The following is a 24,670-nucleotide window of genomic DNA, read 5'->3' as shown; positions in this document are numbered from 1 at the left end:
ACTGGAATGAGCAGGCGGGAGTTGGATGGATGGGAGGAGGTTATGTTTCCCGTTACAGTCCTCCCAGGCCTGCACGGGGGAGTGCGTTTTCCCTGGAGCCCGGGACACGTGGAGAGGAAATGGCCCGGTTTGCCGCAATATAGACAGCATCGCTCCCTCATCCGGCGGTCTCTCTCAGCCTGGGAGATGCGTCCAACCTGCATGGGTTCCGGTGGAGTCAGCGAGGATAAAGGTGGAGACTCGGAGCTGGAACCGATGGGAGCTAGGGTGAGAGATCTACGGTTGAGCTCTCTCTCAGACGCTGGTATATGCGTGAAGCCAACTTGATCAGGGACTTGAGGTTGTCCGGTGGTTCCCGAGTGGCCAGTTCATCTTGGATGGTGTCGGAAAGACCCTTCAAAAATAGATATCTTCCAAAATACAAAGAAAATCCACAAAGTGGTAAGAACAGCAAGGGAAAAAACAAACCTCAAAAGACTAATCCAAAATAAACAAGAACAATACCAGAGAACCTCTGGAAACTCCAACAAGAGAAAAAGTTAACAGCAGGGCTGGGGCTGGGTGCTAACGTACAAACACTGAGCAAAGAACTGAGGAACACACAGGGTTTAAATACTAACAAGGGAACGACATACAGGTGCAAACAATAATTAGAGCAAGGAAAAAACAAAAGGTTCAAAAAAGGTGCAATGGGGACATCTAGTGACCAAAAACCAGAACAGTCCTGGCCAAAACCTGACAGGTGGTCATCTTACTCTGTAACCTTTGTTTTCGCTTTCTCCAAACTAAGACCCTTCATACATGTCCAACTTCCTATTAATACATGGCAGCCAAAATGCACAAATATGTATTGTGCAAAATGGAGCCACAAGACCCAGCAGGAAGAGAGAAGGGGAAGAAAACGATCAATTGTGTTTCCACACACACAGCCAAGATCAACTCAGGTCATGAGAGTGACCTGCTTGACCGGCTTGGCCAGAAGTGAAACCACCATAGTGTCCTGTGACTGGACTTGTGTTCCGTGACTGGACTCGTGTCCAGCTCGCGAGTGCCCACCAGACCTGGGTTCAAGTAGTATTTGCTTTCTCTCAAATACTTTGATCGAGGGCTCTGTTCTATCTGTACAGCTGAAGCGTTCCAGTGAACGTGCCCAATGAGAGCCAAGGAGAGCAAATTCCTCCAGGCCGACCATGGGCTCCTTCAACTGCACAGTCGAGTGTGAGTTTTTTTTTGTCCCACTTGGCAGACTCAACACTCTCACTGTGCTGATAATGAAGTAAAGAACAGTTAGAACAACGCCTTGCAGCTCGGATCCCTTCCCAAAGACAGGAAAGAGCTAACTTAATGAGAGACCAGTGAACTGTGTTACTGAGGATGGTTCACGATTCACAGCCGGCCCACTGCCTGACATCCACCATAGCTATAGGGCGCACGAATAGGACAAGCCGTCCTGGATTACAAAAAAAAGTCAATCTGAGCAAATGTTAATAACAAAGGCATTTTTGTAACTCTAGAACTTTATCAGACAAAAAGTATAAGCCCTGCATGATAGGATAGGTTAAGCAAGGGTGGCGGGTGGGCAGATGTGGAGATGGGTGGGCATGTGGGAGGGTATGTTGGAGGAATGGGGAGGGCTCAGGGACCAAACGGGGTTGTTTGTTTATTTGTACATTTTTTGGGGGGGGAATTCGGAGCAGCTTTAATTTTGAAAAAATGAATGCTAAAAACGTCAAAAATAATAAAGAATATGTTTTCGTAACTCCAGAACTTTATCAGCAGAGAACAACTAAAAGTATACGCCCTGCGTTAACTTGTGAAATATAAATGTGACATAGAATGTTGACAACAAATGTGCAGAGGTAACGGATGTGTGCAGGATTATTTAAAAAAAAATCTACAATGTTGATTTTGGGGTCAGTAACTCCCAACACCAAAAAAGCTTGGTTGTGTGGGTGTTAACCCTCTATCAAAGATTGTTAGAAATGTTTTCTCTTTGGTGGCAGGTTCAGATGATAGACACTCAGTAAAATACACGTACTGTAAGCATGCTCAAGTTTTAATGAAGAAGCATTAAATCAGGGTGAAAATAATTTGAGGAAATGTTCAGGAGAATAATTATCTGGCCTTAATTGAGTAGAGGAGGGGGTCGAGATAGGTGGAGGGGTGCTCGTTCTCTGCACTCAAATCAACTCCCATCTAATCAAGCTCCAGGCCAATCAGGCCCATTCATTTGACATCATGGAATTTATGCTGAACAAAAAGCTACCCTGCAGCCCCCCCCCCCCCCCTTCTGAAGTCAAACATCACAAGCCGCTGTCTGAAGCCGTCGTATGGTTGGCTAAGCTTTGCTACACACCCAGCCTTCCAACCATTAGGGAGGAAATAACCCTGCTACTCCACCCTACCTCACTTCCACAGCCACCCAACTCCTCTCCCCCTCTCCAGCCTCTGTAGCCCAGGACATTGTCTCCCTGACTGGACCCCTGTGAACCAACGTGCAGCGAAGCCCCCCCGAGTCACGTGACATTCTGGTACAGTAGTTATACACACACAGGACCATCCCACTGTTATTTAACAGACAGACACATCAGCAACCTGCACAAGGTCGCTCCAGACCGTAGTGTATCAGCACGGCAACCTCACACACACACACATATACTCTGTCAGAAGACCATCACATCGCGCTGTGGGACTCAAACGCCGGCGGCCGACATCCATGACTGCATCCAACTCTGTCTGACTGAGAGGAAGCTTACAGAGTCAGGTAGGCACTTCCTGTTCGGTGTTTTTCGGTCAGGATTGGAAATGTGTCATTAGTAGGTCAATAACTACTTTATCATGTTTTGAAAAGAGTTGCGTTAGGTGTTGACTCCCATCGTGCTACATGGCCATCTGAGGTTGAGGATCACTGGTATAGGTATATAATGGGGGCGCTATTTTTCCTGGTTGCTTATTGAGCTATAAAATCCTCACTTTTATTCTACTGTCTTTCTCTCGATTTGATTTGACCCGTGACAATTACTTTTCAGGCGTGCATTACGATCATTTATCAAGTTCCCACGGTAATTGGGATGGACTAACAGAAGCATATCAGACTGTATTTGGAGGAGAAATGACGTAACATTTTGGATTGAGAGGTGCAACAAGTTAATCAGGTCTCTTCAAAGATAATTGAGGACCGTTCTATTTTTCTTACTTTACCTCGCTGTACTGTATGTATTTGCAGGTGTCTCAAACGAGCCCCATCTTACCTAAGACGGCATACCTCATAGGATTTAAATGTCAATTCATGTTAATAAAGTTGTATACCCCCTTTTCTAGCAATTGGTGGTACAGTACAGTATATCCAACGTGAAGTTTGGTGTTCTTTGGGTTTTCTTCTTCTAGCAAGTAATCTGTGTGAAACTAACTCGACTGCAATTATTTCCATGTCTTATTTTACCGTGAACAACATACTGAAACTTTGCCAAGGGTTGCACAAAGAAGAAAAAGATGAAAGGTCTTTTTGTCACCATGATTATGGCTGGAGATTGGTTACAGCTATACAATACAAAACAAATTGAAATGGATGAAATACAGCATCGATGATGGTATAGCTTTTCCTCGGAATACATGGGGTAGTTAAAATACAATTGCCATTGCATTGCATGTTCATGTCAAATGCAGATGAATGTACTTTCTCCTCAGTCTTCCTATCACTTTGTCTTTCTCTTGTATAACTGTCTGGGCTACGAAATCTGTCTGGGCTACGAAATCCGATGCTTTTAGCACCATCTACTGGTCTACTGGCAAAATGTACCGTCTATGCAATAGCGTTTTAGTCGTACCATATGCCGGCGTAATATTTTTGTTGATTTCTACTGAAGATTTATTTGTGAACGGTTAAACAAAAATGACTTAGTTGAATTACTTGTTTCATAAAACAGAGTTTGCTACACTGATGTGTGATTTTATAAATGTATGTATTTTGCCAAAAGTGCACTTCACAGCCAATTCTTCACTGTGAAGAAACACATGTTCACTACAGGCTGCACCCATCTGGTTTTTGGCCAAAAAAAACGAAACAAGTTGTAAGAGATTGAGGAAATACCTGCTGTTTCTGTTCGGGGAAAATAGAAAAACAATTAGGTAATAATCCTTTTTTTTCTCATTAGACTGGTTCATATGCTCCAGCTAGATGATGCAGTGTTGGATACAATTAGCCCAACATTCATCTGAATCAGGAGACAACCATTAGACCAGAGCAAACTAAAGCAAATGTTAGCTGACTGAATCCCGCCGGGAGAAAAGGTTAGAGGCACGATGCACTCCAAACAAAGCATCGTCGACAATGTTCCAGGTGAACGCGGCAGACGCCAGCTCAATTGGAAATGACCTTTAAATGTCAAGCTCGCTGTAATACGGTTTCGGATTGAAACCCCAGAACCCCAAAATCGTGTTATGTCAAATTAGCAATTCGAAAAGATCAACAACACGATGTGATCGTGACAACACTGTATAGGCACCATACTAGAGGGTAGAACATAGAGATAAACACACGGATCGATCTCTACGGGGTAGACCCGTTTAATGACTCTCCAAGGACTCAAGGCTGTTGGAGAGAACATGGGACGTTGGGACAGGAAGACGCTTGAGATGTTCATGTGTTTTGGGTGTGTTGTGTTACAGTAAGGTCGTCGACATTACAGATACACCAAGTGGTCAAAGTAGCATATACTGCATTTCCTTTGAGTAGGTTACACAGGGGCACAGTAACAACTTGTTTCATCATCACCCTCTTAGGTCACTGCGACGCTCTCCTAAAACCAATCTGGAGTCAGAACCAATAGTCAGAACTGCCCTCCAACATTCAATTATAAATACACAGCTTCTTATGACTAGTGTGTAGTAGTGTACTAGGCAGCTGCCTCTCTCTCTCTCTCTCTCTCTCTCTCTCTCTCTCTCTCTCTCTCTCTCTCTCTCTCTCTCTCTCTCTCTCTCTCGCTCTCGTCGCTATCGCTCGCTCGCTCTCTCTCTCTCTCCTCTCTCTCTCTCTCTTCTCCTCTCTCTCTCTCTCTCTCTCTCCTCTCTCTCTCTCTCCTCTCTCTCTCTCTCCTCTCGCTCTCTCTCTCTCTCTCTCTCTCTCTCTCATCTCTCTCTCTCTCTCTCTCTCTCCTCTCTCTCTCCTCTCTCTCTCTCTCTCTCTCCTCTCCTCTCTCTCTCTCTCTCTCTCTCTCTCTCTCTCTCTCTCTTCTCTCTCTCTCTCTCTCTCTCTCTCTCTCTCTCTCTCTCTCTCTCTCTCTCTCTCTCTCCCTCTTTCTCTCACACTACAGCCAACATTTTCTGTTTAGGAGGGCAGAGCCAAGGTTATATTTTCTAGGGGTGTAGGAGAGGGGGAGGGTACAGTAGATGACCCCCCCCCCCCCCCCGTCCCCTGCTGCTGCTGCAGCTTGCTCTAGTGCTCTAGGGGCTGCAGGGAGGCAGAGCGGCAGAGCACATGGAGAAATCATTTTCGAACGGGGCTCCTTTAAAACCTGGGAGATTAGAGTGTCACTAAGATGAGGAGCCTGCGCACTGCCTGTTCTGTCAGTTGAATGGGAGACACGGAAGTCACGTGAGTGTGAGTGTGTGTGTGTGTACGTGAGAGTGTGTGTAAGAGAGACAAAGAGGGGATATGAACTGAATGGGCACACATGCTGGCTGATGTAATAAAATAATGCTCTGATCACAACGGTGTGAGAAGTTACCCAAGAGAGAAGGAGATACAATAGTCAGTCCCACATCATCACAAGGTAAGATCGTGATTGGAAAGTCATTCCACAAGCCTCTGTAAGTCCATCTGCTCCACACTGAGGCTGAGCCAGTTTGTTAATTGTATGTATGTCAATATAAACAGTGTTTCTCTCCATACACTGAGTGAGGTGACTCATCAACTATTCAGTTGCAGACGTTGAATTACAGGGAACTATGAATCAGCAGAAGTCACAGTAGCACCCTCTTACCATGTTGTACTTCCACAGAAAGGGATGAGGTGTAGGTTCAGCCTGGGGCTGTTCTGGGACTAGTGGGTGTGTGTGTGTGAAAGGTCAGGTACTCTGTGCCAGACTCAACATTCAGGGGGAAGGGGGAGGGAAGGCTGCTCAGTCTGAGTCTTATGGTCACATACTGTACAGCACACAGGCTGGCTTTTGTAACCAATGACAACGTGTGTGAGAGGAAGACCCCACCAACACTTACATTTAGGTTAACCTTGAGGAGAACCAAGGGAACTATGGGAATGTGCTCATATAATGTTGCCATTGCGCTGATGTTACAGAGCTGAGAATAGAGATTTTAGCAGCACATTGATTTAGTTCTGTGTTCTGGTACAAGGAATAGTGTGTTGGTAATTATGCCTTTCAGCACCCCAACAAATATCACTTCATGTTGTTCACTAGTTTGCTCCAAATGGGGGAGGGGTGGTAGGGTTGGAGGGTAATAAAGGAAACATATATCAAGATATGTACATATGTATATATTTATATGTGTATGTGTGCGTATGTAAGTATGTATGTATATATATATATGTATGTGTATGTGTATATATATATATATTTGCACAAAAAACTGTGGGATTGGAAGTGATGCAGAAAATTACATGATGGAAGCTACAATCTATCTGCAATATTAACGCTGATCTACACCCTAAAAATTAAAAAAACATTTTTTTTAAATGATCAGTATTATGGCAATGTATGTTGTTGCATTTTAATAATGAAATAATGTGCATTGTTTGTGTGTTTCAGGTCCTTTATGCACGTTGTTTACTGGCTGTGCCCCTGCCCTTCACCATGACTCTCCTAACCCACGTGCTGGCATGCCTCTTTGGCATGGGCTCCTGGGTGGCCATCAACGGGATGTGGGTGGAGCTGCCCCTCATCGTGCCCGAAATCCCAGAGGGTTGGTACCTGCCCTCTTACCTCACTGTGCTCATCCAGATGGCCAATGTTGGGCCCCTTTTCGTCACCCTCATGCACCGCTTCCGCCCGGGCAAGCTGGACGAGCGGCCCGTCATCTACTCCATAGTGGTCCTGGGCGTGGTCGCCACCTTCCTCCTGGCCTTCTTCTGGAAGCACACGGTGCCCCTAGCGGGCGCTACGCATAGTGTCCCCCTCCTCGTGCTCTGCTTCCTACTCTCTGTGGTAGACTGCACCTCCTCGGTCACCTTCCTGCCCTTCATGATGCGCCTCGGGCCCCAGTACCTCACTACGTACTTTGTAGGGGAGGGCGTTAGTGGCTTGGTGCCTGCCGTAGTGGCTCTGGTGCAGGGGGTGGGGGTGGTTCACTGTCGGAATGCTACAGTGGCTAGCCTAGCCAATGGGACCTTAGGGGCCAGTGGAGAGCTCCAGGCTCAATACCAGCCCGCTAACTTCTCGGCCCAGGTCTTCTTCCTCTTCCTCAGTGCCATGATGGTGGTGTGTCTGGCCGCCTTCCTCCTGCTCAACCACCACCCGGCCGTGGCCAGGGAGAGGAAGTGCGAGCAATACTTCAACGGAGGCCTGGCAGAGGAGAAGAGCCAAGGAGAAGACCAAGCCCTGTCCCTGTCTCACAGACCTCAAGAGGAGAAGCCCATGATCAGTTCTCCGGATAGCCACGGGAGAGCCCGGCGGAGCTCCTTCGGGACGGGCTTCTACAGTGGGCCGGAGGTGGCGTTCATCTTTGTGGTTCTGGCTTGGGTCAATGCCCTGACCAATGCAGTGCTGCCCTCAGTGCAGTCGTACTCCTGTTTGCCCTACGGGAACCAGGCCTACCACCTGGCGGCCACCATGGCAGCCGTGGCCAACCCCGTGGCCTGCTTCATCGCCATGTTCCTGCCCTTAAGGTAAGCCCAACACTGGATTAGCATAACTGACTGATTAATCATTTGCTGAACGTAGAACCTCAGATCTATGCAGTCACCAGTGAAGGCTGTTGAAGGTAGACATGGGGAGCAGTCATTGTAATGGCTGGAATAGAATGACTGGCAGTCACTGAATCAAAATGAGTTCTATAAGAAAATACAGAATAAACAGCATTAAATAACATTGCACCGTCTCATCCTAAAACATACAATACTTCAGCGGAGAATTGATATAATCCAAACACCTTGAATTTTCCAACCCTCTTCCTCAACTCACCTTGAATAAAGGTGACGTCGTTGTTCTTTTTTAGGTCGTTGGTGCTGATTGGGCTTCTGACAATAGTTGGGACAGGGTTTGGTACTTACATCATGGCCATGGCTACACTGAGCCCCTGTCCTCTACTGGTCCACAGCGCCTCAGGAACCCTACTCATAGTAAGGCTCTTTCTGTTATTACGTCATGATATAGAGAAAATACATGTGTTACGTTGCAAGGTTGCTGATAACACCTGAACACAACTTTACTGTCAATTTGATTTCATTGGGCCATTGAAAACGACATGTTTCTGAGTGAAAATGGGATGTTTGAGGTCGAACAAAGGCTTCCTAAACAACAGTAAACATTCATACTCATGTCCATGCTGTTCAGTATGCAGTTACAACTGCCAGGTCAGAGTTGTAAATGAGAACTTGTTCTCAAATGGCCTACGTGGTTAAATAAAGGTGAAAATAAATAAATAAATAATGACGATCCTCTAATGTACTGTGAATATTGACACAATTCTGGTATTTTGTTTGTAATGTAATGTCTATCTACTCTCTGTTGTAGGTCATAGCCTGGGTGTTGTTTGTCCTGACCCTCTCCTATGTGAAGGTGATCATTGGGGTGATCCTTCGGGATGAGGGCCACAGCGCCCTCGTCTGGTGTGGAGCGGTAGTGCAGCTTGGTTCCATGCTAGGTGCCCTGTCCATGTTTCCCTTGGTCAGTGTCTATGGACTCTTCAAATCAGGGGACCCTTGTAACACCAAGTGCACAAAGTAGGGATCAAGATGTGGCTTACTGTTGAAAACTCACTGTAGAAAACAAAAAATGTTTGACACTGGAAATATATCTTTCATCATGCGAGTTTGCCTCTTTAAACTGATTTTGGGGTATCTCGTCTGTTGCGTAAGCAATGTAATATCTCCCTATGGTTGCGGAAGGATCCCTTTGAAGCACATCTTCAGATTAGGAACTAAATGGTACCAAACCGCTTGTGTTTGTTTACCTTTGAATTAAGTTTCAAAACGTTTTGCCTCAGATGTAGGGCCTTAATTTGATCACCCTGTTGCAAGACCGATTTTTCTGCAATGCAGGAACTTTAAAAGGTATAGTGTATTTGAAGTTTTAAAAGGCTTCTGAAGTTTGCAATTTCCACTTTGACATTTCAGACTTAATTTTCCCTTGCGAAAAATGTATCATCCAATACAAAAATGCCCATTAATTATAATCCACATAAGAATTCAAATTGCCTGTTGCTGCAGGATTCTTTTCCTGCTGTAGCAAACTGGCTCAAATTAAGATCCCGAAATCTATACAGTGTGGCCTAATGAATACGACTCAGTATGCCTATATTGAGGTTAAACACCGTGGGAGGCCAACGTATTGATGTCTCAGACTAGACTTTTACTGTTACAAAGACCCCAAAGATGACACAATGTTATTGCTAAGCTTTTTACAATTCTTCTTTAAAAGAAGATGAATGTCTTTTTTTAGCTTGAAGGGTAATTAAGCACAGTGTTATAAAAGTGATGATTGGAATATTGTTACTGGGACAAAACAGTGTCTTAATTTCTGAGTTTCTAGTACTGCAAATGTCAACCAAAAGGTAATTTATGTTTATTCTTTACCAGTCTATAATTTATGGGGGTTTTTCAAAACCAAAGTTTGTGTTACATTATTTGTATATGACCTTACTGCAGTTATAATGTAATGCACTGTAATTATGTATGGCTCATGTCAATTAAAATGTATACTTATGTTTTGTATTTCTCTACTAATTGCTGAACTCGTTATCAACTTTCTGTGGTTTATTTATCACCAGCATGGATATAAAGCCTCACTGTAATCTTAATCATACTTACAGTTGAAGTCGGAGGTTACATCCACCATAGCCAAATACATTTAAACTTAGTTTTTCACAATTCCTGACATTTAATCCAAGTAAAAATTCCCTGTCTTAAGTCAGTTAGGATCACCACTTTATTTTAAGAATGTGAAATGTCAGAATAATAGTAGAGAGAAGGATTTATTTCAGATTTTATTTCTTTCATCATATTCCCAGTGGGTCAGAAGTTTGCATACACTCAATAAGTATTTGGTAGCATTGCCTTTAAATATTTTAACTTGGGTCAAACGTTTCGTTTAGCCTTCCACCAGCTTCCCACAATAAGTTGAGTGAATTTTGTCCCATTCCATCTGACAGTGTCACGATCGTGTGGCGGATTAACGGACCAAAATGCAGCACTTGGAAAATAAGCCATCTTCTTTTATTATAACAACACGAAGATGAACACGAACAAAACACTTTAACAAAACGACCGTGAAGCTACAAACGTTGTGCACAAACATAACAGGCTACAAACGTTCTTACATAGACAATTACCCACAACCAATGAGAGCCTATGGCTACCCTAAATAAGGCTCCCAATCAGAGACAACCGAAATCAGCTGTCTCTAATTGGGAACTCATTCAGGTAACCATAGACTCTCCTAGATAACTAACCAACATAGACAACGCTAGACATATACACTCAACACAAAACCATCTACTACACCCCATAACCCCTTTACCAAATAAACACCCAAAACCAACAAAACATAAACATTCCCCATGTCACACCCTGACCTAACTAAAATAATAAAGAAAACAAAGAATAATAAGGCCAGGGCGTGACATAACCCCCCCCTTGAGGCGCGAACTCCGGGCGCACCATACACAGTCTAGGGGAGGGTCTGGGTGGGCTCCCCTCTACGGTGGCGGCTCCGGCTCTGGTCGTAGTCCCCACGTCACCACAGTACCTAACCACCTCCTATGCTTCCTCCAAACGACCCCCCTCCACATTAACCCCATTGCATTAAGGGGGAGTTCCGGACTAAGGGACAGCTCCGGACTAAGGACCAGTACCAGGGTAAGGGACAGTACCAGGGTCAGGGGCAGTACCAGGATAAGGGGCAGCACCAGGGTAAGGGGCAGCACCAGGGTAAGGGGCAGCACCAGGGTAAGGGGCAGCACCAGGGTAAGGGGCAGCTCCAGGGTAAGGGGCAGCTCCGGACTGAGGAATGGCAGCTCCGGACTGAGGGACTGCAGCTCCGGACTGAGGGACTGCAGCTCCGGACTGAGGGACTGCAGCTCCGGACTGAGGGACGGCCCATGGCTGGCTGACAGATCTGGCTGCTCATGGCTGGCTAACGGATCTGGCTGCTCATGGCTGGCTAACTGATCTGGCTGCTCATGGCTGGCTGACGGATCTGGCTGCTCATGGCTGGCTGACGGATCTGGCTGCTCATGGCTGGCTGACGGATCTGGCTGCTCATGGCTAGCTGACGGATCTGGCTGCTCATGGCTAGCTGACGGATCTGGCTGCTCATGGCTAGCTGACGGATCTGGCTGCTCATGGCTAGCTGACGGATCTGGCTGCTCATGGCTAGCTGACGGATCTGGCTGCTCATGGCTAGCTGACGGATCTGGCTGCTCATGGCTAGCTGACGGATCTGGCTGCTCATGGCTAGCTGACGGATCTGGCTGCTCATGGCTAGCTGACGAATCTGGCTGCTCATGGCTAGCTGACGGATCTGGCTGCTCATGGCTAGCTGACGGATCTGGCTGCTCATGGCTAGCTGACGGATCTGGCTGCTCATGGCTGGCTGACTGATCTGGCTGCTCCTGTCTGGTTGGCGGCTCTGGCAGATCCTGTCTGGTTGGCGGCTCTGGCAGATCCTGTCTGGTTGGCGGCTCTGGCAGATCCTGTCTGACGGACGGCTCTAGCGGCTCCTGTCTGTCTGGCGGCTCTAGCGGCTCCTGTCTGGCGGACGGCTCAGTGGGCTCATGGCAGACGGGCGGCTTTGCAGGCTCATGGCAGACGGGCGGCTTTGCAGGCTCATTGCAGACGGATGGCTCAGATGGCGCTGGGGAGACGGATGGCTCAGATGGCGCTGGGGAGACGGATGGCTCAGATGGCGCTGGGGAGACGAGCAGTTCAGTCAATGCTGTGCAGACGGCAGACTCCTGCCGGCTGAGGCGCACTGTAGGCCTGGTGCGTGGTGCCGGGACTGGTGGCACCGGGCTGGGGACACGCATCTCAGGGCTAGTGCGGGGAGCAGCAACAGGACGCACAGGACTCTGGGGACACACAGGAGGCTTGGTGCGTGGTTTAGACACTGGTGGTAAAGGGCTGGAGACACGCACCATATAGCTAGTGCGTGGAGGAGGCACTGGTAGTACTGGGTTGGGGCGGGGAGGTGGCGCCGGAAATACCGGACCGTGCAGGCGTACTGGCTCCCTTGAACGCGGAGCCTGCCCAACCTTACCTGGTTCTATGCTCCCCGTCGCCTGACCAGTGCGGGGAGGTGGAATAACCCGCACCGGCCTATGTAGGCGAACCGGGGACACCATGCGTAAGGCTGGTGCCATGTACGCCGGCCCGAGGAGACGCACTGGTGACCAGATGCGTTGGGCCGGCTTCATGACATATGGCTCAACGCTCAGTCTAGCCCGGCCGATATGTGGAGCTGAAATGTACCGAACCGGGCTATGCACGCGTACAGGAGACACCGTGCGCCCTACTGCGTAACACGGTGTCTGCCCGTACTCCCGCTCTCCACGGTAAGTACAGGGAGTAGGCGCAGGTTTCCTACCTGACTTCGCCACACTCCCTTTAAGGCCCCCCCCAAGAAATTTTTGGGTTGTACTCACGGGCTTCCAGCCTTGTCTCCGTGCTGCCTCCTCATATCGCCTCCTCTCGGCTTTCGCTGCCTCCAGCTCTTCACGAGGGAGGCGATATTCTCCAGGTTGATCCCACGGCCCCTTACCATCCAGTATCTCCTCCCATGTCCAGAAATCCTTTGTGGGTAGGTCCTGTTGCCGCCTTCCATGCCGCTTGGTCCTATGGTGGGTAATTCTGTCACGATCGTGTGGCGGATTAACGGACCAAAATGCAGCACTTGGAAAATAAGCCATCTTCTTTTATTATAACAACACGAAGATGAACACGAACAAAACACTTTAACAAAACAACAAAACGACCGTGAAGCTACAAACGTTGTGCACAAACATAACAGGCTACAAACGTTCTTACATAGACAATTACCCACAACCAATGAGAGCCTATGGCTACCCTAAATAAGGCTCCCAATCAGAGACAACCGAAATCAGCTGTCTCTAATTGGGAACTCATTCAGGTAACCATAGACTCTCCTAGATAACTAACCAACATAGACAACGCTAGACATATACACTCAACACAAAACCATCTACTACACCCCATAACCCCTTTACCAAATAAACACCCAAAACCAACAAAACATAAACATTCCCCATGTCACACCCTGACCTAACTAAAATAATAAAGAAAACAAAGAATAATAAGGCCAGGGCGTGACAGACAGAGCTGTTGTACGGAGTCAGGTTTGTAGGCCTCCTTACTCGCACACACTTTTTCAGTTCTGCACACAAATGTTCTATAGGATTGAGGTCAGGGCTTTGTGATGGCCACTCCAACACCTTGACTTTGTTGTTCTTAAGCCATTTTGCCACACTTTGGAAGTATGCTTGGGGTCATTGTCCATTTGGAAGACCCATTTGCGACCAAGGTTTAACTTCCTGACTGATGTCTTGAGATGTTGCTTCAATATATCCACATGATTTTCCTACCTCATGATGCCATCTATTTTGTGAACTGCACCAGTCCCTCCTGCAGCAAAGCACCCCCACAACATGATGCTGCCACCCCCGTCCTTCACGGTTGGGATGGTGTTCTTCGGCTTGCAAGCCTCCCCCTTTCTCCTCCAAACATAACAATGGTCATTATGGCCAAACAGTTCTATTTTTGTGTCATCAGACCAGAGGACATTTCTCCAAAAAGTACAATCTTTGTCCCCATGTGCAGTTGCAAACCGTAGTCTGGATTTTTGATGGCGGTTTTGGAGCAGTGACTTCTTCCTTGCTGAGTGGCCTTTCAGGTTATGTCGATATAGGACTCGTTTTACTGTGGATATAGATACTTTTGTACCTGTTTCCTCCAGCATCTTCACAAGGTCCTTTGCTGTGTTCTGGGATTGATTTGCACTTTTCACATCAAAGTACATTCATCTCTAGGAGACAGAACACGTCTCCCTCCTGAGCGGTATGACAGCTGTGTGGTCCCATGGTGTTTATACTTGTGTACTATTGTTTGTATAGATGAACGTCGTACCTTCAGGCATTTGGAAATTGATCCCAAGGATGAACCAGACTTGTGGAGGTCTACATTTTCTTTTCTGAGGTCTTGGCTGATTTCTATTGATTTTCCCATGATGTCAAGCAAAGTGGCACTGAGTTTGAAGGTAGGCCTTGAAATACATCCACAGGTACACCTCCAAATGACTCAAATGATGTCAATTAGCCTATCAGAAGCATCTAAAGCCATGATATCCTTTTCTGGAATTTTCCAAGCTGTTTAAAGGCACAGTCAACTTAGTGTATATAAACTTCTGACCCACTGGAATTGTGATACAGTGAATTACATGTGAAATAATTTGTCTGTAAACAATTTTTGGAAAAATGACTTGTGTCATGCACAAAGTAGATGTCCTAACCGACTTGCCAAAACTATAGCTTGTTAACAAGAAATTTGTGGAGTGGTTGAAAAACGCGTTTTAAAGAGTCCAACCTAAGTGTATGTAAACTTCCGACTTCAACTCTAGATCCTTTGCTTTCAGAATTTGACCAGTAGATGTCAGGCTAAGATAACACAAACTGAGAGTGAGATGCGAGACCTGAACAGAGCAGGGGTCTACATCCTGGCATACAGCTCAGACCTATGGATGTCACATATGCCTTCAATCTGCCAGCAAGATCTAATGGAAAAGTATTTAGCTATGAATACAACTTTAAAAAAATAAGTTGTCCTAACTGACTTGCCAAAACAATAGTTTGTTAACAAGAAATGTGTGGAGTGGTTGAAAAACAAGTTTTAATGACCTAAGTGTATGTAAACTTTCCACTTCAACTGTACCATGAAAATAGCCCTTTCATAATAAGCCATATTCAAGATAATTGTATAAATATCACTGTATCACATTGATAATGATGAAGGATAATTGTCCACATATTTTCAGAGAACAGACTTCTGTTATTTTTCACTTTACTCATTTTCGATTTGCCCTTCCTTCCGCTTTCTGAATGCATCTTGAAATTGCTCAAAGTACCGTAGGAGTTGTGCATGTCTCTTGGGTATTGCGCCATGCCGCCAGAGTCATGTCTCGATCATTTCCCGAATCCCACCCATTCACAGTAACTTAGTGAGAGTGAGAGCGGGTGCAGGTGTGCGCTCTTTTTCTCTACATGCCCTAAAGACAGAGAGCACTGAGGAACCAAGTCATGATTCAGACCCCAGCAGCCCCCAAGGTTCCCCAATGGACATCTGGGTTCATCATCTCCTGTTATCTCATACCATACCATCTTATGTCTCTTTGTGGCTTTAGTGGTTTAAGTGTGCAGGGGGCCATCAATAACAGAGGTTAGATAACTTTAGGTGCTAAGTAATATATGCAGTGATTCATTTTATTTATCCACTATTTGTCAAGAGAGAGCCCTGGTAAATTAGGATGCTTCTTCTGGGAACGCTATTGCTTCTGTGAATGCCATTGCTTCTAGGAATGCTATTGTGAAAACTGTAATGCAGGTGGACAGCCTGACCTACGTCAAGGTGGGTGCTTTGGTGAAACCGTCATTGGAGTAGCCCCCTCTCTCTCTCTCTCTCTCTCTCTCTCTCTCTCTCTCTCTCTCTCTCTCTCTCTCTCTCTGTCTCTCTCTCTCTCTCTCTCTCTCTCTCTCTCTCTCTCTCTCTCTCTCTCTCTCTCTCTCTCTCTCTCTCTCTCTCTCTCTCTCTCTCTCTCTCTCTCTCTCTCCCTCCCTCCCTCCCTCCCTCTCCTATTGTGTCTAGAACCAATTCTCTCATTCAGTCGCCCGATCTTGACCCAAATCTCACACCGTCCGTTTCCTTTGATTATGCGTACAGCATACGTTGTGATCCTAATTTAAATTGTAAACATATGAGGGGATATCCTAGCTCCCGCTGCTCTTTAATGGGCCGACGTGGGATTGGAGAATGCTGAGAATGATTGAATTTTGTGTTAAGGCCAGGGACGATCAGGTCTCGCCTGGCGTTATGCAATCGACCATTCTCCCTTCCTTACGCGACGTCTGGTAAAAGCCAGAGAGGGAGGGCTGGAAAGCCCGATGTCTGGACGGGACCAAAAAGGGATTTCTCTAAATGATTCAAGACAATATTAAAGGAATGCTGAGCGATCAGAGGAGCCAAATGAGATTTGATTCACCACTTCAAACGCAGAGACTCTGGAGGCGACTGCTTTAAATATTCTTGATTTTTTTTACACAGTGATGCTTGACATACTATATTTCCTGACGGACGGAAACAGATGGTTCCTATAGGAATCCTGCTATGCACAATTATTTATACGATTATGTCATGTCTGTTTTCGTTCTACTCTTTCCACCTGCTTGGCTGCATTTGAAATTCTTATGCACAACAGCTGGACGATGCACAACAGCCAGCCGACTCCCAGGCCTTAAAATTACCACTTTGTCCAAACTCATCAAAAACACTTTATTATTGCACTCTTCATATTATCATTTTGGGCTCTTTGGGGAAGGCTAGAGACTTTTGTTTTCCGTTTAGCCCATTACACAGTTGTCTTGACCTTGAAGACTCTTTTTGTGCAACAATGTACAAGGTCATCAAAAGTTAAAAGCAACACTTGAGGTAGGCACCCAGCAAAAAAAGCAAGGCTTTTGGAGATGACAGGGTTGCCGTGCGGTTAAGTCCAGTATGGGTTTACAAAGTAGATGGCTACTTCTAATGTCATCCTTCTCCCACCCCTTATCAACCAATTGTAGCTGACAGACACTCTAACCTACACCAGGAGTGTACTAAACTCAGTAAAAAACTGTCACTGTCAACTGCGTTTATTTTAAGCAAACTTAACATGTGTAAATATTTGCATTAACATAAGATTCATCAACTGAGACATAAACTGAACAAGTTCCACAGACATGTGACTAACATAAATTGAATAATGTGTCCCTGAACAAAGGGGGGGGGGGGTCAAAATCAAAACGACCAGATTTGCCAGTTCTTGCTGTGAGATGTTACCCCACTCTTCCACCAAGGCACCTGCAAGTTCCCGGACATTTCTGAGGGGAATGGCCCTAGTCCTCACCCTCCGATCCAACAGGTCCTAGACGTGCTCAATGGGATTGAGATCCGGGTTCGTCGCTGGCCATGGCAGAACACTGACATTCCTGTCTTGCAGGAAATCACGCACAGAACGAGCAGTATGGCTGGTGGCATTGTCATGTCAGGAGGAGCCTGCAGAAAGGGTACCACATGAGGGAGGAGGATGTCTTCCCTGTAACACACAGCGTTGAGATTGCCTGCAATGACAACAAGCTCAGTCCGATGATGTTGTGACACACCGACACACCGCCTCAGACCCTCCACCTCCAAATCGGTCCGGCTCCAGGGTACAGGCCTCGGTGTAACCCTCATTCCTTCGACGATAAACGCAAGTCCGACCATCACCCCTGGTGAGAGAAAACCGCGACTCGTCAGTGAAGAGAACTTTTTGCCAGTCCTGTCTGGTCCAGCGACGGTGGGTTTGTGCCCATAGGTGACGTTGTTGCCGGTGATGTCTGGTGAGGATCTGCCTTACAACAGGCCTACAAGCCCTCAGTCCAGCCTCTCTCAGCCTATTGCGGAGAGTCTGAGCACTGATTGAGGGATTGTGCGTTAGTGGTGTAAATCGGGCAGTTGTTATTTATTTATTAAATATTTTTTTACCCTTTTTTTCTCCCCAATTTTGTGGTATCCAATTGGTAGTAGTTACAGTTTTGTCTCATCGCTGCAACTCCCATACGGACTAGGGAGAGGCGAAGGACGAGAGCCTTGCGTCCTCCGAAACACAACCCAACCAAGCCGCACTGCTTCTTGACACATCCAACCTGGAAGCCAGCCGCACCAATGTGTCGGAGGAAACACCGTACACCTAGCTACCTGGTCAGCGTGCACTGCTCCCGGCCCGCCACAGGAGTCGCTAGTGTGCGATGAGACAAGGATATCCCTGCCGGCCAAACCCTCCCTAACCCGGACGAGGCTGGGCCAAATGTGCGTCGCCCCATGGGTCTCCCGGTCGCGGCCGGCTGCGACAGAGCCTGGGATCGAACCCAGAATCTCTGGTGGCACAGCTAGCACTGCGCCACCCGGGAGGCCTACTCGGGCAGTTGTTGTTGCCATCCTGTACCTGTCCCGCAGATGTGATGTTCGGATGTACCGATCCTGTGCAGGTGTTGTTACACGTGGTCTGCCACTGCGAGGACGATCAGCTGTCCGTCCTGTCTCCCTGTAATGCTTTCTTAGGCGTCTCACAGTACAGACATTGTAATTTATTGCCCTGGCCACACCTGCAGTCCTCATGCCTCCTTGCAGCATGCCTAAGGAACATTCACACAGATGAGCAGGGACCCTGGGCATCTTCCTTTCTGTGTTTTTCAGAGTCAGTAGAAAGCCCTCTTTATTGTCTTAATTTTTCATAACTGTGATCTTAATTGCATACCGTCTGTAAGCTGTTAGTGTCTTAACGACCGTTCCACAGGTGCATGTTAATGAATTGTTTATGGTTGATTGAACAAGCATGGGAAACAGTTTTTAAACCCTTTACAATGAAGATCTGTGAAGTTATTTGGATTTTTACGAATTATCTTTGAAAGACAGGGTCCTGAAAAAGGGACATTTATTTTCTGCTGAGTTTATATATATATTTTTTGCAATACTTCATAAAATAAATTACATTTGTGAGATTAATTAAATTAATGAGTTAGGTACTCTATGAGTGACAAGCTTTACTGCTCTACCATTCGTGAACCACGAGGCCACACACACCATTCACACACACACACACACACACACACACACACACACACACACACACACACACACACACACACACACACACACACACACACACGCACACGCACACACACACACACACACACACACACACACACACACACACAGTCCCATCACAGAGAGTGTACGGGCTTCTGTTAACATAATACGCAGCTGTTTTGAGAAACTCTGTTTCTGTTTTCTGTGCTACAATGCACACAGTAGGGACTATGAAAGAGAATGAAATACCTCGGTGTTTACTGGCTCTCTAAAACGTGGAGGCACTTCCTTGTGAGTCCTCTGCGAGTCGTCTGCTGAAGGCCAAGAAGCAGGGCATTCAAAACCGATTTGAGATGGATCACAAAATGTCTCATGTGAATTACTGGATCCCAAACGGTATCAGGTGAGGAAAACCCTGCTGGACCACAGAATGGGAGGACAAGTGAGCAGTTATTGATGGCAAAGATTAGTTGTAAAGGAAGACACTATTTTCTCAAGTTACCTAATTGTTTTGCTCTTTGTGGTACATTTTGATTGACATTTAAAGGTAATGTTCCCGCGTTTGCCGAGATGCATTCAATCAGAAATGACCTTTACATTTCTATCATCTCAGCGATACAGATTGAATAGAGCCCGAGCCGTTCACCACGCATTTTTATTTCCACGTCTAACAGACGTCTTTAGCCAAGCTGGTGATTCTCTATATGCTGAATAAGGCTACAGGCCGAAATGTGTCCGTGCAGAGCAATTTGGATTAATTGAAGATTGTTTTCTGGTGTGCTGTCCATCTCATTTACTGTATTCTGACAGTGACCCCGACTAAAACCTCCTATTGAGAAATCCTAGAGTCTCCTCTCTGTCAGGAAGCCAATCCACCAGGGGTGTGCCAGCAGGTCACCCTGAGGTCATGCCGGGCATCCATTAGAGTGCTTATTTAGTGGATTACTCCTTTAAGAGGAGTGATCGGCCTGCTAAGGCAAAGAATCATTACCCTTCCTCCCGCCCCCACCCTGCTAACAATCAATACAGAGGGATCATTAAAATGAATAGCTGGACATTCCCTTTTCCTCCGGATCCTCATTCTGAAATCAGTGTCAGGGGGAAACGAAGATTGAGCCGAGAGAAGGCGTCTAAAAGCCTCCTTCATGTCAAAAGTGATTGACATGAAGTCCTCTTATTCTGAGAGCCCATAGTTGAGAGAGAGAGAGAGAGAGAGAGGGAGAGAGAGAGAGAAAGCGAAAGAGAGAGAGAGAGAGGCAGAGAGAGAAAGCGAGAGAGAGAGAGCACCCACCTGAACTCTGACTAGCCCCATTAAGCGCAGCCCACGTGTCTGCTGCTACTGTAAGATCAACACAACTACATAGTGTATACAGAACTGCACAGTAGACAAGCTAAAGTGCAAATGGCAGGGTCGATGACGGTACAGTGTGTGTGAGTGTTTCAGCGTTTTTTCCCGCCTGAATTTAGAGCATTAAAAAGAAATCAGAAGGGGATATCAGAATTACATTTATTGGATCGATTGACACACTGAAACCTGATGATAATATCAATAAATGAACTCTTTTTGAATGATTTTCAATTCAAGTCTCCTCAAGCACAACAGTATGTCCTCGTCAGAATTGTATAAATCCTTGCATGACATTTCACGCATCGCAAAAGAGAGAAATAGTGAGTGAAGTTGAATGATTGCAGATGAAGAAAAGACATACACACGTTTTTTTCCAGTCCATCTGGCTCTGTCTTTTTGAGTGTCTCCTAAAGTCTCTTTTAAAAGGGGATTCGTCTTTGCGACCGCAGTGATGTGACCATGTCAGTGGGTCATCTGTTGGGCCTGTCACGTGTCCAGAGGGTCCATGTAGAGAGAGAGTGCACCTGTGGATACCCCATCCCCCCCAGACACACACACACACACACACAGACACACACACACACACACACACACACACACACACACACACACACACACACACACACACACACACACACACACACACACACACACACACACACACACACACACACACACACACACACACACACACACACACACACACACACACACACACACACACACACACAGACCCTATCAACCCTCAGCCCCTCCTTCCCCACTCCCTATAAGGGGCAGAATAATCATTCATCCCCTTCATGGGCAGTAGATGCTGATCAGAGACCAGCATTGATATCGCCACTATCCTGCTAGATTTGCATAGCGACATAACCTTATGTCTCTAACTGTGATCATGAACAAAAATATCCATGCAGTTTTCTCCTTTAACCAAAATCGAAAAACATCAAAAACATCTCTATTGCTTAGAATGACAGGATATCAAAGTCCAACTGTATGCATGGTCAAGCAATCATCTCTTAAAGCATCTCTTAAAGTCGCCCTCGTGGTTCTCTCAACATGCCCTGCATAACAGAGGTAAGTTATATCCCGGATTTACGATCTGCAGATGGCTGGACTGGAGGAGAGGAGAAGAGAGGGCAAGAGCTGAACCACCGTTCCTAGCTATGCATTCACTTAATAAAAGCAGAAATCAAGGGCTAGGTTGGAATACAATAAGAGAGGAAGCAGAGCCATAAAGAACCTGTAAATCTACCCTCTGGAACTTCTTAGCAGTGCCCCGTGCCTGGTGAAGGGTGCACGAGCCTCCCCAGGGACCAAATGGCACGAGCTAGAGTCCTGACGATGTTATTCTTTCACTGACAAAGGAAGCACACTGAATCAAGACACATAGATGTGGTGAAATCTGTTGATTTATCTCACGCTGTCTTAGGCCACGTCATCAATAAATGCCTCATAACATGAACATGATAGGACCATTGCTATTCGTTTGTCAGTTAGATTGTTCTTCTAAATCAACTATATGGGTGCACTAATAAAATGATACCGGTTTCAATGATTACTCAACTGTGTCAAAGGGTAGCTGGCTCCGTCAGAGGAAGATCTAGGTGAGAGTGGGCGCCAGGAAAAATAGGCGTGACTGCTTCTGTAAATAGAGGGGCTATTTTGGGACTGCCATGGGTGTACAGGGGAGCACCGCCCAGACCTGCCCGCCTGACTTCTGTCACTTTGACGATGGGCCAATCGAAACTTTGCTGCTGGATGGAAAAAGTCTGGAGGACTGGCAGGTGGTACACAGTTGCGTGGTACAGCTCCCTTGGTGAGAAACACTGTGCCACTCCCATAACCACCCACTCCACACATGCAATACCGTACTGTAGGCTATAGACGTCCTTGCAAAGACATACACCTGAAGGAAATGCGTGTTTAATCGAGTATTGCAGCTAGTCAGGCTAGTCAGGTCAATCTGAATTAAGGTAAAGGCATGCATCTTGGATCAAAGGCTTGAATTGCATAAGAAGAAGAATGATGTCAAACAATGCCTGCTATTCGCAGTTCATTTATGTAACTACCTTGTTGCATCTCCACCCCCCCCCCCCCCAAAAAAGAACTGCCTATCTAAAAATTATAAAATATTGTCCATATATTTGAATTGTATTTCCCCATTTTGTTAATACATAGGCCATATATCGATACTACTGTATTGTGCCTTGTAAGAGACCTTGAAAAAATAGACATTAGAGGAAATAAATAAATCACCAGAGTTTAAATGTCTGCATAAAGCCATGGTAAGATAATTGAATATGGCCCATACACGTCAAGGTCCTGCTGCGTCCATTTCAAGCTTTATTAGGCATATGGGGATCGGTCGGAACCATCCAAGGTTCACCATGGTCAAAATAGTATAACACAAGAAAATCAAAAGCTGTTGAGTTATAGAGAAAGTCTTAAACTAAAGCATAGCCATATGGAGCATGGATGGATAAGGGAGAGGACGAGTTCAATGTGCTTCGAAAGATGCAATTGGTAAGTCATTGATTCTGTATCGCTGTATGGAAAATACTGATTCAACGTTGAGGGATAAAACACCATATAGGATTCCTGGTAATGATTTGTGCCAAAAGGAAAGGATTTTATATAGCACACACATAAATTCATGGACAATGCCATCTGGTAAAGACAGCAATATAAAACAGCTAGAGTATCACTGCATGTGTGTGTGTGTGTGTGTGTGTGTGTGTGTGTGTGTGTGTGTGTGTGTGTGTGTGTGTGTGTGTGTGTGTGTGTGTGTGTGTGTGTGTGTGTGTGTGTGTGTGTGTGTGTGTGTGCGCGTGTGTGTAAAATACTCAACATAAAAATCGAACAAAAATCCTAATAACAGCAATGCACATGTCAGTATTGTCAATATTATGTCATTTATTAATTCTTTTTTTTATATAGAACACATTGAGTGTACATAAAACACCATTTGAATTTCCATAAATATTTCATATCAAAGAGGAAATATGTTTCACCTTTGTGCCTCTGGATAGAAAATGATTAAGAGTTACAATCATGTTGTAGCAGAGAGACAATAAGAGAATAAGGCACAATACATCAATTTGTTACATAGAGCCATGCTATCATATATTCCACATTTAGTCATGAAGCTATTTAACGGTGTAGTAAAGCTAAATCATATCTACCATTAGTATTCTCTGCATGCTGAAGAAAGACATTGTACTTGACGACATCGGAAAAGGGTTGCAGATCTGTCAACCTTTATAAGAAGAGACCCCGTGGCTCAGTAAGGGATGTCTGTCCTATCATACTAAGTATAGGAATCTAGATCCTATAACATTTGGTCATGACGGAAGAGAAACCTGTGCTGCTACTATGGTAAAGTGCATTACATACTGAAGCCTACCAAGCCACTGTCTCTAATAGTAAAGAAGAAGCTTGAACAATAATTAGGTAAAACCCTTTGATATGAAGAAATCAATTATCGCCAAGCTGAAGCCTCAACCCTTCTCTAGCTTTATTATACAGGCAAGGGAAATATGATTTTGTCTTAGATAGTCCTTATCATCATATGGTATGTACACGCAATGTTCTCCTACAATATGTACAGTAGGCTCTTTCCTGATTGTCTAAGCACTTCTGAATGTTTTAGAAAGAAGGGGAGAGGGAGGCCAGAGCGGAAGGAAAGAAGAGGCACTCGGTGTCAAAGACAGATGCTAGCAACGAGGTGGTGCACATTGGATCATCAGAAAAAGGAAGACATTGGGGGGGGGAAAAAAACGAGGCGCTAAACCGCAAAACAGCATAATAGATTTAAGGCATACACAAAGTACATTTCAAATACATGTTTATACAAAGAATATCACACACAACATTCAGTATAAATGGACAAGGACATAATAATAAAAAACCAGATACACAAATCTAACCTATACACACGTCCTTACATATTTTTCAGCCATTTTTTGTTTCTCTGTAAACGAATGATTGAAGTGATCGAAGTGACATTGCATTCTAGTCAGTGAGTGATGTTGTAAGGCACCGCTTGGGTTGCTGTGGTTTGCCAGGACGCTCTGACCAACATATGACACACCCATTGGCTTGTCCGTATATTAAAGTCCAACACACATAAAGAAGAGGCAATCAGTAAAGAAACGAGTATTCAGTCTTACTGAGCTGTTTGGTCCATGGAAGAGCAAGAGTTGCCATTTAAGGCAAGTGTAGTAATTGTCACTGTCCCTCCCATTATATCTAAGGCC

General features: G+C 45.6%; 2 protein-coding genes across 3 annotated transcripts in view; one reads left to right on the top strand and one right to left on the bottom strand.

Moving 5' to 3' along the window:
* Positions 1–2,499: 2,499 nt before the first annotated feature.
* Positions 2,500–9,886, top strand: zgc:91890 (solute carrier family 52, riboflavin transporter, member 3-B). 2 transcript variants are annotated; one of them, XM_055904113.1, is made up of 4 exons: positions 2,500–2,764; positions 6,765–7,840; positions 8,170–8,293; positions 8,688–9,886. In XM_055904113.1, exons 2-4 carry the CDS (start codon positions 6,810–6,812, stop codon positions 8,898–8,900), a joined length of 1,368 nt encoding a protein of 455 aa, XP_055760088.1. In that variant the 5' UTR covers positions 2,500–2,764; positions 6,765–6,809; the 3' UTR covers positions 8,901–9,886. The 2 variants fall into 2 exon arrangements, with proteins under 2 accessions (XP_055760088.1, XP_055760087.1); XM_055904112.1 differs by lacking the exon at positions 2,500–2,764 and adding an exon at positions 5,526–5,771.
* Positions 9,887–23,307: 13,421 nt separating this feature from the next.
* The window catches only part of LOC129837714 (nuclear factor of activated T-cells, cytoplasmic 1-like), a 73,592-nt gene continuing 72,229 nt past the window's right edge, over positions 23,308–24,670 (bottom strand). Inside the window, exon 10 of the mRNA XM_055904102.1 lies at positions 23,308–24,670. This exon is cut by the window's right edge and continues 294 nt beyond it. The gene's annotated coding sequence lies outside the window, so the exon portion shown is untranslated.

Source organism: Salvelinus fontinalis, chromosome 38 (assembly GCF_029448725.1).
Source record: "Salvelinus fontinalis isolate EN_2023a chromosome 38, ASM2944872v1, whole genome shotgun sequence".
In the NCBI taxonomy this organism is placed as follows: Eukaryota; Metazoa; Chordata; class Actinopteri; order Salmoniformes; family Salmonidae; genus Salvelinus; species Salvelinus fontinalis.
Note: the sequence above shows the minus strand (reverse complement) of the source record. Positions and strands in the feature narration are given on the sequence as shown.